Source organism: Ascaphus truei, chromosome 9 (assembly GCF_040206685.1).
Source record: "Ascaphus truei isolate aAscTru1 chromosome 9, aAscTru1.hap1, whole genome shotgun sequence".
Lineage (NCBI taxonomy): Eukaryota > Metazoa > Chordata > Amphibia > Anura > Ascaphidae > Ascaphus > Ascaphus truei.
Genome location: NC_134491.1, coordinates 41,173,054 through 41,187,209, shown reverse-complemented (window position 1 = coordinate 41,187,209; position 14,156 = coordinate 41,173,054). Strand labels below are relative to the sequence as shown.

Sequence of the window (14,156 nt, the reverse complement as noted above, 5' to 3'; positions counted from 1 at the left end):
ACTATAGGATAAAACAATGTGCATTTAATGTTACTATAGGATAAAACAATGTGCATTTAATGTTACTATAGGATAAAACAATGTGCATTTAATGTTACTATAGGATAAAACAATGTGCATTTAATGTTACTATAGGGTTCATATTGCGCTGCGTTCCGCGGAGGGTTCATATTGCGCTGCGTTCCGCGGAGGGTTCATATTGCGCTGCGTTCCGTGGAGGGTTCATATTGCGCGGCGTTCCGCGGAGGGTTCATATTGCGCGGCGTTCCGCGGAGGGTTCATATTGCGCTGCGTTCCGCGGAGGGTTCATATTGCGCTGCGTTCCGCGGAGGGTTCATATTGCGCTGCGTTCCGCGGAGGGTTCATATTGCGCGGCGTTCCGCGGAGGGTTCATATTGCGCTGCGTTCCGCGGAGGGTTCATATTGCGCTGCGTTCCGCGGAGGGTTCATATTGCGCGGCGTTCCGCGGAGGGTTCATATTGCGCGGCGTTCCGCGGAGGGTTCATATTGCGCGGCGTTCCGCCGAGGGTTCATATTGCGCGGCGTTCCGTGGAGGGTTCATATTGCGCGGCGTTCCGCTGAGGGTTCATATTGCGCGGCGTTCCGCGGAGGGTTCATATTGCGCGGCGTTCCGCGGAGGGTTCATATTGCGCTGCGTTCCGCGGAGGGTTCATATTGCGCGGCGTTCCGTGGAGGGTTCATATTGCGCGGCGTTCCGTGGAGGGTTCATATTGCGCGGCGTTCCGCGGAGGGTTCATATTGCGCGGCGTTCCGTGGAGGGTTCATATTGCGCGGCGTTCCGCTGAGGGTTCATATTGCGCAGCGTTCCGCGGAGGGTTCATATTGCGCGGCGTTCCGCGGAGGGTTCATATTGCGCTGCGTTCCGCGGAGGGTTCATATTGCGCTGCGTTCCGCGGAGGGTTCATATTGCGCGGCGTTCCGCGGAGGGTTCATATTGCGCGGCGTTCCGCGGAGGGTTCATATTGCGCGGCTTTCTGCTCTGGTTTCGCAGCGTGGAGAATTTAGTAAATAACACCCCCCAAGAAATAAAATAAATCCCTGTATATTTCAAATCCGTGTCGCTTTGATTTGCACTTATCTGCATTTTGCTAAATATCACACAGGCCCCCCGGATCTCACATATATTGCACATCCGTATTTATCAGAGACGCAGATGTAGGCCAGTTACTAGACCATTGCTTTTCTCTACTTTTTGTGACATTTAAGCTGCCAAGTCTGACCTGGAATTAACTCCATACGATGGCTTGTGTATCACTTAACACAACATCACAACTGCTCAGAGCTCTGTGTTGGTCTTTGCAGGGGACAAGCGCACAACGGTGAGCTTTGTACTCACAGATAAAGTGCTGTGTTTATTAAGCAGCCTTCTGTGATAAGAAACCCCACAGGCTGTGCTGTGTCTTCTTGTACTGAAACGTGTTTTATGGAATAGCATTGCTTAGTAAATTTGGCCCTAAATGTGTTGGCTTATACTGACACCTGCTGAGCAAAGGTGGTGCGGTGCAATTTCATTGTAATAAACGGCAAATGGCTTTTTGATTCACTTTTTTTTTTACAAAGAGCGTGTAATATATACAGATTGCAGCAAATGAGTGCAAGCAGGTCACATATGTTCCATTTACAAGTGTTTTCTCAAGGTTTTATATATATATATATATATATATATATATATATATATATATATATATATGATTAACTTTGCTGTCACTTTGCAGTATACTGAAGACTGCTCCGGTCAAAGGATTTAATTATTATTATTATTATTATTATTATTATGAGATTATATTAAAGACAACCAATTTATTCCAGGGAACAAGCAAGTTAGACAAAACTCACTTTGCTATCCCTGTAAAACAGCCACGTAAAGCCCCCAGATGGGATATACTGACCCCAATGTGTTTTTATGGTGTCGAGTTGTTCCTCTGGTATTGAGGGAATTTAAAGGAAATCAGGTTTTTAAGAATATTTCTGTGTGCACAAATATGTTGCATTTTTGTTTTGTCTGAAAAAAAGTTAAAACCAAATAGTTGTTCTGCTTTGTGATGTGTGAGAGCTGGCAGAATTAGAATAAGATTTGGGGGACGGTTCCTTTATAAAAATAATAATACGGTGAGTAGTTAGATTCAGGATTTGTGGCACCAATAATACACTGACCGGGACAGATACATTATTACAGATAAACGTTAACATCTTCACTGCTAACGAGGCGAGTAAATCGTTACAAAGCTGGAGTTACAGACCCCTGCGTTAGCCAAATGGATGGATGCCTTCTCTATTATAAACTCTATGGGGCACATGTACTAAGTGCAGCTAAGGCTTATCCCAGCTGCTCTTGCCTTAACACCCATTGAAGTGAATGGACGGAACAGGCGCAGTAATAACAGATAAACGCGGTGACATCGTTCGGGTTTCCCTCTTACCGATGAACTTCCGGAATCTTTCAGTTTAGATTTATAAAGCATCCACCGGTAGCGCAGGTCTTCCAGCGTCAACTCCTCGCCAATCCCCATGGCCGGTCTGCAGACAAGCAGCGATTCAAACCGGCGCTGGCCCTGGCGTATACGGGACTGGAGTTTCTGAGAACAGGACCGGTCACAATTATTATTATTTGGCCTTTATTTGTAAAGCGCCAACATATTCCGCCGCGTGGTACAAAGGGGGGTACCGGGTGACATGTGTTACATGACCTGAATGACATACAAGTACGGACAGACCAGCGCACACAGATACAGCACATGACCAGATGATGTCTCTTAAGCCGCGATTATAGTGCGCAGCGGCGCAAACAACTTACAACACCGCTATGAAGCTGCCCATAGTGCGCACGACTGCGCAAGCGAGGAAGAGCAAGCGAGGAAGAGCAACCGTGCGGCAGAGCATCACGTGAGCGGTTCAGCCAATAAGCGTATGGCGACGCGTGCGCCTGTTGGCCAAGCGATCTGTGGCCTGAGATCCACAGCGACGTGGAAGCGTGGCCGTGACAACACAAGGCTGCTTCGCCCTGATTGGCTGAACCCCCCCATGTGACCCGGCCGGCGCGCGACAAAAATACATTCTGTTGTCTGCTGGAAACGCTGCCGCGTTATCGCGCTTCATCGCGCATGCGCGATATGGCTGGCCTCATTGAGGTGTGGCATTTTGATTGCGTCTCGTGCAGTATGGACGCGGCCAAAGTAGTTTGGGGTTAGGGTCTCGGAAGGGCGGGGGGCCGAGTTGGACCTTCCTTCCAGTAACCGAGGCGGGAGAAGGAGTAGGGGGCATCAGGGGCGCAACCAGAAATTCTTTTGTTTTGGGGTGAAAGTTTTTGTCATGTGACGGCGTGTTGTCATGGCAACGCATCACCATGTGACGTCCCATGACTCTCTCACCCAGCAATCAGTCTCATTGCTGTGGAGAAGAGCGCGTGGCCTCTGTAACCACAAGTAAATATATTAAATTCTTGGGGTGTGCAAATGCACCCTTCCACTCCCCTGGTTGTACTACGGGGGGTATGATGCCTTTTATTGGACCAACAAGTAGTTGAAATGTTACAAGTTTTCCAACCTCTCAGGGTCCTTCATCGGGTATTTTACTAAGAGGTTGGAAAGCCTGTAACATATCTACTACTTGTTGGTCCAGTTAAGGTATCATACTCCCTACTCCCTCCTCTGTTACTACATGGAAGTAAGAGAGATATTTGTAAGGCCCAACTAGCAGATTGCTAATGACAAATATATACTGTATAAACATGTATACATACGAGCAGACAGATAAGGAGGAGAGCACGTGCACATAAATATGTTTAGAAGAATTGGAAGCAGCAATACTCGCTTATACCAAATGTACTAACAATGTAAAAAGCAACCATTTCCATTTACATTTACATTTCCTATCGTAGCTGAATGTATTCATCTGTTGATATGAATGTTTGCTATACAGGAAGTCCTCGCTATCCTACGGGCCGTTTTCCGATGCCGGAATGCGGTATCCAACGCTCACCGCCACTGATTAACATGGGACTCGCTTTACAACGGTTTCACTATCCCACGCTACTCCCAGAACGGGAGGATAACCGAGGATTGCCTGAAATATTTTTTGCCAACTATTTCCTAGTCAACAGTGTTAGAGAGATCTGGGCTGTTTGTACTTACTCTGTTATATCAAAGATGCTCAGAAACGAGCAACTGGTTATACAGAACCAGAATTGGATCATTATCATGCAGCAGGAGTCTGTTGGCAAGTATGTGTTATTATTGTATCTCTTTATTTTATCTTTATTATTACCACCCTGCAGAATATGTTACTATATGTATACAGAAAACATACAGGGCCCAGAGATGGGAACATTACAATATTATTTTCTAGACATATGCCATATTAATGAGAGAAGTCTGTAACACTATTTAGATTATAACACTGTAAATAACGTTTTGGGAATGTGACGATCCTTTGAACCCTTCCCTGCTTACAGAGCTACGATGCCCTGCACCTCCGAGTCCTGACCCGGTCACATTAGGCACTGGTGCTGACATTAAGCTCCTTAATATTTGTCACTTCGCTGCCTGCCATACCTGCAGCTTGCTGGCCTTTGATTTCATGTCCTCGCTGCTGGAAGCTTCTGCCATACGAATCTTGTTCAGTTTAGAATTTTCCACTTGCAGCCAATGTTCAAATTCCTTCAGAAGTTTCATGTGATCGTCACCTGTCTGTGTCACAAAACGACATCTAAGTCTCTAATAGTGCAACACAAAGACAGAATAATCACTGTGGTTCAGCTCGGGCGTGTCCCAGGCAGTTTTGGTGCATAAAATATATTGTGCGCAACTAATAAACCTCTAGTGATAACAGTGATCAATTGTGTATTAACAAATACCCTTCTAATTGAAACCATAAGATAAAACTACAGTGTGAAAACCAAATTTTTTTTTTACATGACCGTGCAATGTGGAAAAATAGGGCGTCTGCTGCTATGAAACAAGGGGTGGCTCGGCACCCCCCAAACACTGAGGATATGGAGACAAAAAAACAGCGCACAACGCAAATAGTGAAATATGAAAATAACAAGTGTATATTGATAAAAGGGATAAATATTCTGCGTACATCAAGGTACTAGGACATAAGCATTGAGTGTGTACAACACACAAGTTACCAGTCGGCAGCTGATAGTACAGGAGTCAGGAGCTTGTTTCCTTCAGCATGAGTCTGGGGCAGCAGCTGTGATGTTTTCCTTCTCGGGGACACCTCTGCACTCGATCACCGCCTCTATGGAACTCTCTCCTCTGGTCAGCTGGACTCCAGGTTAGTCGAGCGATCTGTAGCTGGTAGTCACACTCAGACGGTCCCCAGATTGATCAGTGAGGACTTGGAAGATTCACACAGTTCTCCAGCCAGTGCTGCCACACACGGAGACAGGCAAGCTGGCTGGGAGCACAACTGCAGTATGCCACGCTGTCGCTCCGTGCTGGGGCGCTGCGGAGTGACGTCACAGTCACGATTTCAAAGTGTAAATAACAAAAGTGGGAAATCGTCCTGAAAGTGCCCAATGTGCGCAATAATGATAAAAATAGCAAAGAAACACATAGACCAAGGTATATCCTACGCGTTTCGTAGTGATATACTGATTCGTACTGATTCCATGATGAAGTAGTTTTCACTACGAAACGCGTAGGATATACCTTGGTCTATGTGTTTCTTTGCTATTTTTATCATTATTGCGCACATTGGGCACTTTCAGGATGATTTCCCACTTTTGTTATTTACACTTTGAAATCGTGACTGTGACGTCACTCCGCAGCGCCCCAGCACGGAGCGACAGCGTGGCATACTGCAGTTGTGCTCCCAGCCAGCTTGCCTGTCTCCGTGTGTGGCAGCACTGGCCGGAGAACTGTGTGAATCTTCCAAGTCCTCACTGATCAATCTGGGGACCGTCTGAGTGTGACTACCAGCTACAGATCGCTCGACTAACCTGGAGTCCAGCTGACCAGAGGAGAGATTTCCATAGAGGCGGTGATCGAGTGCAGAGGTGTCCCTGAGAAGGAAAACATCACAGCTGCTGCCCCAGACTCATGCTGAAGGAAACAAGCTCCTGACTCCTGTACTATCAGCTGCCGACTGGTAACGTGTGTGTTGTACACACTCAATGCTTATGTCCTAGTACCTTGATGTACGCAGAATATTTATCCCTTTTATCAATATACACTTGTTATTTTCATACTTCACTATTTGCGTTGTGCGCTGTTTTTTTGTCTCCATATCCTCAGTTTTGGTGCATATCTGGAATAAAATACTAGTTGTGATCTGTCACTCACAGTCACACGCGTGTTTTTCCTGTAACACTCACCTGTCCTCCCCAATGTTTGTACGACATTCCTTCCGAACTATCTCACCCCCCTCCCCCCCTCCCTGGAACTGGTCCAAAAAGACCTGATCAACGTGTAATTACCAAACATTTTGCAGATTAACCCTCCAATGTTTAAACAGCTAAACCGTGTTTGTTAATGTACGACGAGTTGATGTGATTGGGCAGGTGCATGCTGGGAATGGGCAGGTGCATGCTGGGAATGGGCAGGTGCATGCTGGGAATGGGTAGGTGCATGCTGGGAATGGGCATAGTCACCTGTCTCACCCCTTTGCTCTGCATAGAAGATAAGTCCACAACATCCATCAATTCAGAGATAGTTCCGGATTTCCGATTTCTTTTGCCAGCGCTTGGACTATTCCAAGATTGTACTTGTGATGTCTTCTGTGAGGTCTTCTGGGTGCGGAGCCTGCGATACAATGACATGTTTCAGCAGGACAGCTAATGCTACGCACGAGTACAGACAGAGTCAGGCTTGTTGTATTACCATATGACAGAAAGCCAGGCTCTGCAGACATGCTGATTATTACACGAAGAGTCACTAACCCCGTAGTTATCGGCATACCGGTCGGGCTCTTCCCTGGCTGCACCGTTCTGCTGCGTGGGTTGTGTTCAAAAGAAACAGAGATTACAAAATATATTCACAAGTAGATAAATGACGGTCAATGATACATTGATTGTCATATGATACTTTATATCCTTTTATCAGGGGCTCTCAACTCCAGTCCTCAAGCCCCCCGAACAGGTCAGGTTTTCAGGCTATCCCAGCTTCAGCACATGTGGCTCAATCAGTGGCCCGGTTAAAGACTGAGCCACTGATTGAGCCCCCTGTGCTGAAGCAGGGACAGATAGAGCCAGGTGTCCGATCTATGCTGTGTGGAGAAGGCTGGTAAATCCAAGATAAACAGATATTACAACGTAAGACTATATCACATAGACACCTTTATAATATTGGGCGCAGGAATTCCTCCAAGTGTAAACTACGAAGCTCCTGTATACACACACAGTGAGCATGGCATATATAATCCCTTATTATACAGCATTGTATATATTAGTAAAGTAACTGGCACTCGCAGGGATCTTTTTTACTAGTGGATTCAACGTTCGAACCCTTACCACATGCAGACAGATTAATTATTACACAAGATTCACAAACCCAGTGTTTATCTTCATCGCAGCTGGGTTATTCTCAGCCTGTCCTGTTATTCCGTATAGATCATTTTCTTGGGGGGTGCTGGAACTGCAAAGAAAAATCAGAGATTAAAACACATACTTAAAGTAGACGCTTTGGTTTTTGAAAACTAGTACTGAAAAATGTCAGCTACAGTATATTAAACCCAGAAGAAATCAGGATTGTAGTTGCATTTAATTGCACTTCCCCGTGCTGCAACATTGCAGTAAAGAGCACTGGGGTCTGTGTATTAAGGCAATTTTGGAGCAAAATTGGTGCATTTTCATCCTGCATCTACATATCAAAGCATTTAACGGCAATTTTGCCCCGTCTGCCCCAGCTTGCATCTTGGGGAGTCAGTAGGAGGAGTTGGGGGGAGTTACATGGTGCACAGATTATAATGTGATGTATCACATTCTGCGTCTCTGCCCCAGCTTGCACCTTGAGGAGAGTCAGTACCTCCCCACACCTCTCAAATAGTGTGTTTGATAATTTGATTTGCAATTGTTATGTATGTACAATCTTCAATAAAAACTTTGGTTCTAAGAAGAAAAAAAACAAAGTGTCTATTTACAATATTTCCATACCAGCTTTATGATCTCGTGCTTTATAATGTAACAATAACTAACACATCACCCTTCTGTGCTGTAAAGGTAACATCTCATCAGGCCAGCCTCACAACTACTCTGTACTGTGTTATATGATGTTTTATATCCTTATATCAGAGATAACAAGATGCAGATTCAAGACACAGGTTAAATCCTCTTAAACTTCACTAACCCAGGTGTCTGATTTATCTTCTCAGCTGCTGGGCTCATCTTTGAATGAACGTCCGTCCTCTGCAGATCTTTCTGTTTGAGAATGCTGTGAAATGTGCAGGAAAGATCGGAGCATGAGCAGGGAGGAACTGCGCGAGATTGTATTACACCGTCTCCATCACCTAACTGTGTTTATTATCTTACTGGTGAGACATTTTATTCATATATGATTCACACTTTGCACCAGAAAGTGTTTATTATAAATAACAGGAATACAAAAATAAACGGTATGGCACAGTCAGTGGTACCCGGATATGCCAGAATGGTTTAAAACAAGATCATAAACCAGACACTGCAAATAAAATACACCAACGTTGTCTAAACATAAAGATCGACAATAAGTAAAATACAAAAAAATAAATACTAGCCCTTTTTCTACTGTTCGATCCCTGTGACATAAAGAAGAAAACCAAGTCGCTGATTCCACGTATCCTAATTGAATGAGAGAACGGGGATGCTTCCTTACCCTGGCAGTGTGTCCGATAGCAGTTTCAGAGAAGCCCAGGATGCATTGAGCTGCCTCAGTTCAGCCTGAATGTGCGCTGCCCCCTCTGGGGACGAGTTTTCAATGACCACTTGACCTTGAGCCTGCACCTGATGAAGATGGATCTCCTTTTCCGACACCTCAGCCAGCAATCTCTGGAGTTAAGTAGACGGCCAGATGAGGTCAGAGATGCTAACAAAACATTCCTCAGACTACATGCAACACACACAAAACCTCTGGTCTGTACCTCAATATCCCTCTCGCTGGACGCGACCTTCCATGCCCCACTGCTGCCCTGATAAGATTCCAGCTCCTGCCTTGTTACCATGATCCAACGCTGAAGGTCCAAAAGTTTGTTGTTGAACACCCAATGGTCGTTGATATGTTGCTTGTTTTTCCGAATGTTGATCTAAGACGAAACCAACGAGAATCACCAGCTATCAGCAGCACGCCACGAAAACCCAGCACAGACATACAGCTGCCTGGAAACACTAGTGATTACATTACTCTGCCACCAGCTTCTAAACATGCCCTGACACCCCAGCACACTTCCATTCTCTACGCGTGAGACTCTGATCCCTACATGTGTAGGAGGTAAGAGTCACTACAGTTGGGACTCCCATCCCCAAGCCTGATCTCATGTTCCTGCCATTATCCCTAGGTTGGATTATACATTGTTAATATATTCGCATAGTAGACAGGAGTTTGCAGGGTGTTTGTTCTCACGAGCAGGGCCTCTTTCTGTATCTGTTTGCACTTGTTTGCCCCAATTTGGTTTGTCATTCTGTTCCTGTAATTTATATAATCCTGCTCCCCCATTGTACGGTGCTGCGGCATATGTTGGAGCTTTACAGACAAACAATACTAATAATAAGAACAATAATGTACATAATACAAATGGATATGGGAGTTTTTTGTGCTAATTAAGGTTTGCAAAAAAATCGCTAGCTCTTTAATAAAGCACAATAAATAACGAGCTACAAGTGATATAAATTTTAAAAATCCTATGACTTTGCAGGAACATGTTAACCTGGTCTGTAACTGTTACATACGCCTATAATATATATTATCTGTACTGTTACATACGCCTATAATATATATTATCTGTAACTGTTACATACGCCTATAATATATATTATCTGTAACTGTTACATACGCCTATAATATATATTATCTGTAACTGTTACATACGCCTATAATATATATTATCTGTAACTGTTACATACGCCTATAATATATATTATCTGTAACTGTTACCATACGTCTATAATATATATTATCTGTAACTGTTACATACGCCTATAATATATATTATCTGTAACTGTTTCATACGTCTATAATATATATTATCTGTAACTGTTACATACGCCTATAATATATATTATCTGTAACTGTTACATACGCCTATAATATATATTATCTGTAACTGTTACATACGCCTATAATATATATTATCTGTAACTGTTACATACGCCTATAACATATATTATCTGTAACTGCTACATACGCCTATAATATATATTATCTGTAACTGTTACATACGCCTATAATATATATTATCTGTAACTGTTACATACGCCTATAACATATATTATCTGTAACTGTTACATACGCCTATAATATATATTATCTGTAACTGTTACATACGCCTATAATATATATTATCTGTAACTGTTACATACGCCTATAATATATATTATCTGTAACTGTTACATACGCCTATAACATTATTATCTGTAACTGCTACATACGCCTATAATATATATTATCTGTAACTGTTACATACGCCTATAATATATATTATCTGTAACTGTTACATACGCCTATAACATATATTATCTGTAACTGTTACATACGCCTATAATATATATTATCTGTAACTGTTACATACGCCTATAACATATATTATCTGTAACTGCTACATACGCCTATAATATATATTATCTGTAACTGTTTCATACGCCTATAATATATATTATCTATAACTGTTACATACGCCTATAACATATATATCTGTAACTGTTACATACGCCTATAATATATATTATCTGTAACTGTTTCATACGCCTATAATTTATATTATCTGTAACTGTTACATACGCCTATAATATATATTATCTGTAACTGTTTCATACGCCTATAATATATATTATCTGTAACTGTTACATACGCCTATAATATATATTATCTGTAACTATTTCATACGTCTATAATATATATTATCTGTAACTGTTTCATACGCCTATAATTTATATTATCTGTAACTGTTACATACGCCTATAATATATATTATCTGTAACTGTTTCATACGCCTATAATATATATTATCTGTAACTGTTACATACGCCTATAATATATATTATCTGTAACTGTTTCATACGCCTATAATATATATTATCTGTAACTGTTACATACGCCTATAATATATATTATCTGTAACTGTTTCATACGCCTATAATATATATTATCTGTAACTGTTACATACGCCTATAATATATATTATCTGTAACTGTTTCATACGCCGATAATATATATTATCTGTAACTGTTACATACGCCTATAATATATATTATCTGTAACTGTTTCATACGCCTATAATATATATTATCTGTAACTGTTACATACGCCTATAACATACATTATCTGTAACTGTTACATACGCCTATAACATATATTATCTGTAACTGTTACATACGCCTATAACATACATTATCTGTAACTGTTACATACGCCTATAACATATATTATCTGTAACTGTTACATACGCCTATAACATATATTATCTGTAAATGTTACATACGCCTATAACATATATTATCTGTAACTGTTACATACGCCTATAACATATATTTTATCTGTAACTGTTACATACGCCTATAATATATTATCTGTAACTGTTTCATACGCCTATAATATATATTATCTGTAACTGTTACATACGCCTATAACATATATTATATGTAACTGCTACATACTCCTATAATATATATTATCTGTAACTGTTACATACGCCTATAATATATATTATCTGTAACTGCTACATACGCCTATAATATATATTATCTGTAACTGTTCATACGCCTATAATATATATTATCTGTACTGTTACATACGCCTATAACATATATTATCTGTAACTGTTACATACGCCTATAACATATATTATCTGTAACTGTTACATACGCCTATAACATATATTATCTGTAACTGTTACATACGCCTATAATATATATTATCTGTAACTGTTACATACGCCTATAATATATATTATCTGTAACTGTTTCATACGCCTATAATATATATTATCTGTAACTGTTACATACGCCTATAATATATATTATCTGTAACTGTTTCATACGCCTATAATATATATTATCTGTAACTGTTACATACGCCTATAATATATATTATCTGTAACTGTTTCATACGCCTATAATATATATTATCTGTACTGTTACATACGCCTATAATATATATTATCTGTAACTGTTTACATACGCCTATAATATATATTATCTGTAACCTGTTACATACGCCTATCTTATACTATATTAGTGAAAGCACTGTATGTTTGCCTGCCTGCATGCATGCATGCCTGCCTGGATGTCCGGTGTCCCTAGGGGAAATCTCATTGGTCCCTTGGCCCGCCCGCCCCCGCACACCTCTCATTGGCCTGAGGCGGAGTGACGGGCCAAAGGACACACAGGGACACACACACACAGGGACACACACACACAGGGACACACACACACACAGGGACACAAACACACACAGGGACACAAACACACACAGGGACACACACACACACACACAGGGGGACACACACACACACAGGGACACAGGGACACACACACACACACACAGTGACAGACACACACACACACACACACACACACACACACACACACGTGTGTAGGGGGGGTGTTACCTACATTAGCGGAGCTCACAGTGTTAGCAGCACCCGCGCGCACCTCCTCCTCTCCCCGTGTCTCCCGCGCTTTCACCCCGCCCCCCCCTCCCCCGGCGCCGCTACAGTCAGCGGGACACACACACTATTATTACCCCTTCAGCGCCCCCCCCCCCCACCCAGTGTCAGCGGCCGTGCGAGACCCCCCTCTATATCTCCCACCTCTCCCCCCCCCCACACATATACATGCCCCCCCCTCCCCGGCGCTACAACTCACCCCTCCCCGGCGGGGGAACAGCCAGTGGCCAGGCAGGCTGCCTCGCGGCGCCGAGTACCCAAGATGGCGGCGCCCGGGACACAGCGGGGGAGCGGCCACAACACGCTGCCTCCCGCCTCAGATCCACGTGGGACCTGCCGGATGGGTGAGTGAGCGGCCTTCACCCCCCTTCACCTCTCCTCCACCCCCCCTTCACCTCCCCTCCACCCCCCCTCCCCTCCAGTGTCAGTGTCTCCCCGATACCCCCCCCCCCCCCGGCGCCGCTACAGTCAGCGGGGGAGCGAGTGAGCGCCCGGGACACAGCGGGGGAGCGGCCACAACACGCTGCCTCCCGCCTCAGATCCACGTGGGACCTGCCGGACGGGTGAGTGAGCGGCCTTCACCTCCCCTCACCCCCGATCACCTCCCCTCACCTCCCCTCACTCCACTTCTCCCTTCCACCCCCCTTCACCTCCCCATTTATCTCCCCCCCCCTCCACACCTCCCCTCCACCCCCCCCCCATCACCCCCCTTTCCCCCCCTCCGCTCCCCTTTCCACCCCCCCCTCCGCTCCTCTTCCCCCCCCTCCACCTCTTTTTCCCCTTTCCCCTCCCACCCCCTCCCACACTTCCACCCCCTCCTCTAACCCTTCCCCCCCCTCCTCTAACCCTTCCCCCCCCCCTCCTCTAACCCTTCCCCCCCCTCCTCTAACCCTTCCCCCCCCTCCTCTAACCCTTCCCCCCCCTCCTCTAACCCTTCCCCCTCCTCCACCCCTTGCCCCCCTCCTCCACCCCTTGCCCCCCTCCTCCACCCCTTGCCCCCCTCCTCCACCCCTTGCCCCCCTCCTCCACCCCTTGCCCCCCTCCTCCACCCCTTGCCCCCTCCTCCACCCCTTGCCCCCTCCTCCACCCCTTGCCCCCCTCCACCACCCCCTCCTCCCCTTCCCGCCGCCCTTCGCCTTCATGCCCGCCTTACCGCCTCCCAACCCCCGCCTCTGCCTTTCACCCGCCCTTACTCCAGCCGCCTCTGCCTTTCACCCACCGTCTCACAGCCGCTGCACGCACTCAACAGACACCCGCCACACTCGACACATACCTGCCGCCACACACACCTGCTGCCTCCCGCCCCTACGCACCGACATCACTGAGCCGCCGCCTCACAC

At 44.6% G+C, this 14,156-nt stretch overlaps 1 protein-coding gene across 3 annotated transcripts in view; it reads right to left on the bottom strand.

Moving 5' to 3' along the window:
* SYNE3 (spectrin repeat containing nuclear envelope family member 3) overlaps positions 1-14,156 on the bottom strand; it is a 79,693-nt gene that overhangs the window by 8,344 nt on the left and 57,193 nt on the right. For 2 of the 3 annotated variants that reach the window (XM_075614436.1, XM_075614437.1), the window contains exons 12-19: positions 9,079-9,240; positions 8,814-8,986; positions 8,310-8,393; positions 7,515-7,598; positions 6,905-6,955; positions 6,617-6,767; positions 4,572-4,706; positions 2,442-2,597 (exon numbers count right to left, since the gene is read on the bottom strand). In XM_075614436.1, coding sequence (XP_075470551.1) covers positions 2,442-2,597; positions 4,572-4,706; positions 6,617-6,767; positions 6,905-6,955; positions 7,515-7,598; positions 8,310-8,393; positions 8,814-8,986; positions 9,079-9,240 — 996 coding nt within the window. The remainder of the gene's footprint in view (positions 1-2,441; positions 2,598-4,571; positions 4,707-6,616; positions 6,768-6,904; positions 6,956-7,514; positions 7,599-8,309; positions 8,394-8,813; positions 8,987-9,078; positions 9,241-14,156) is intronic. The other variant, XM_075614438.1, reaches the window with a different exon arrangement.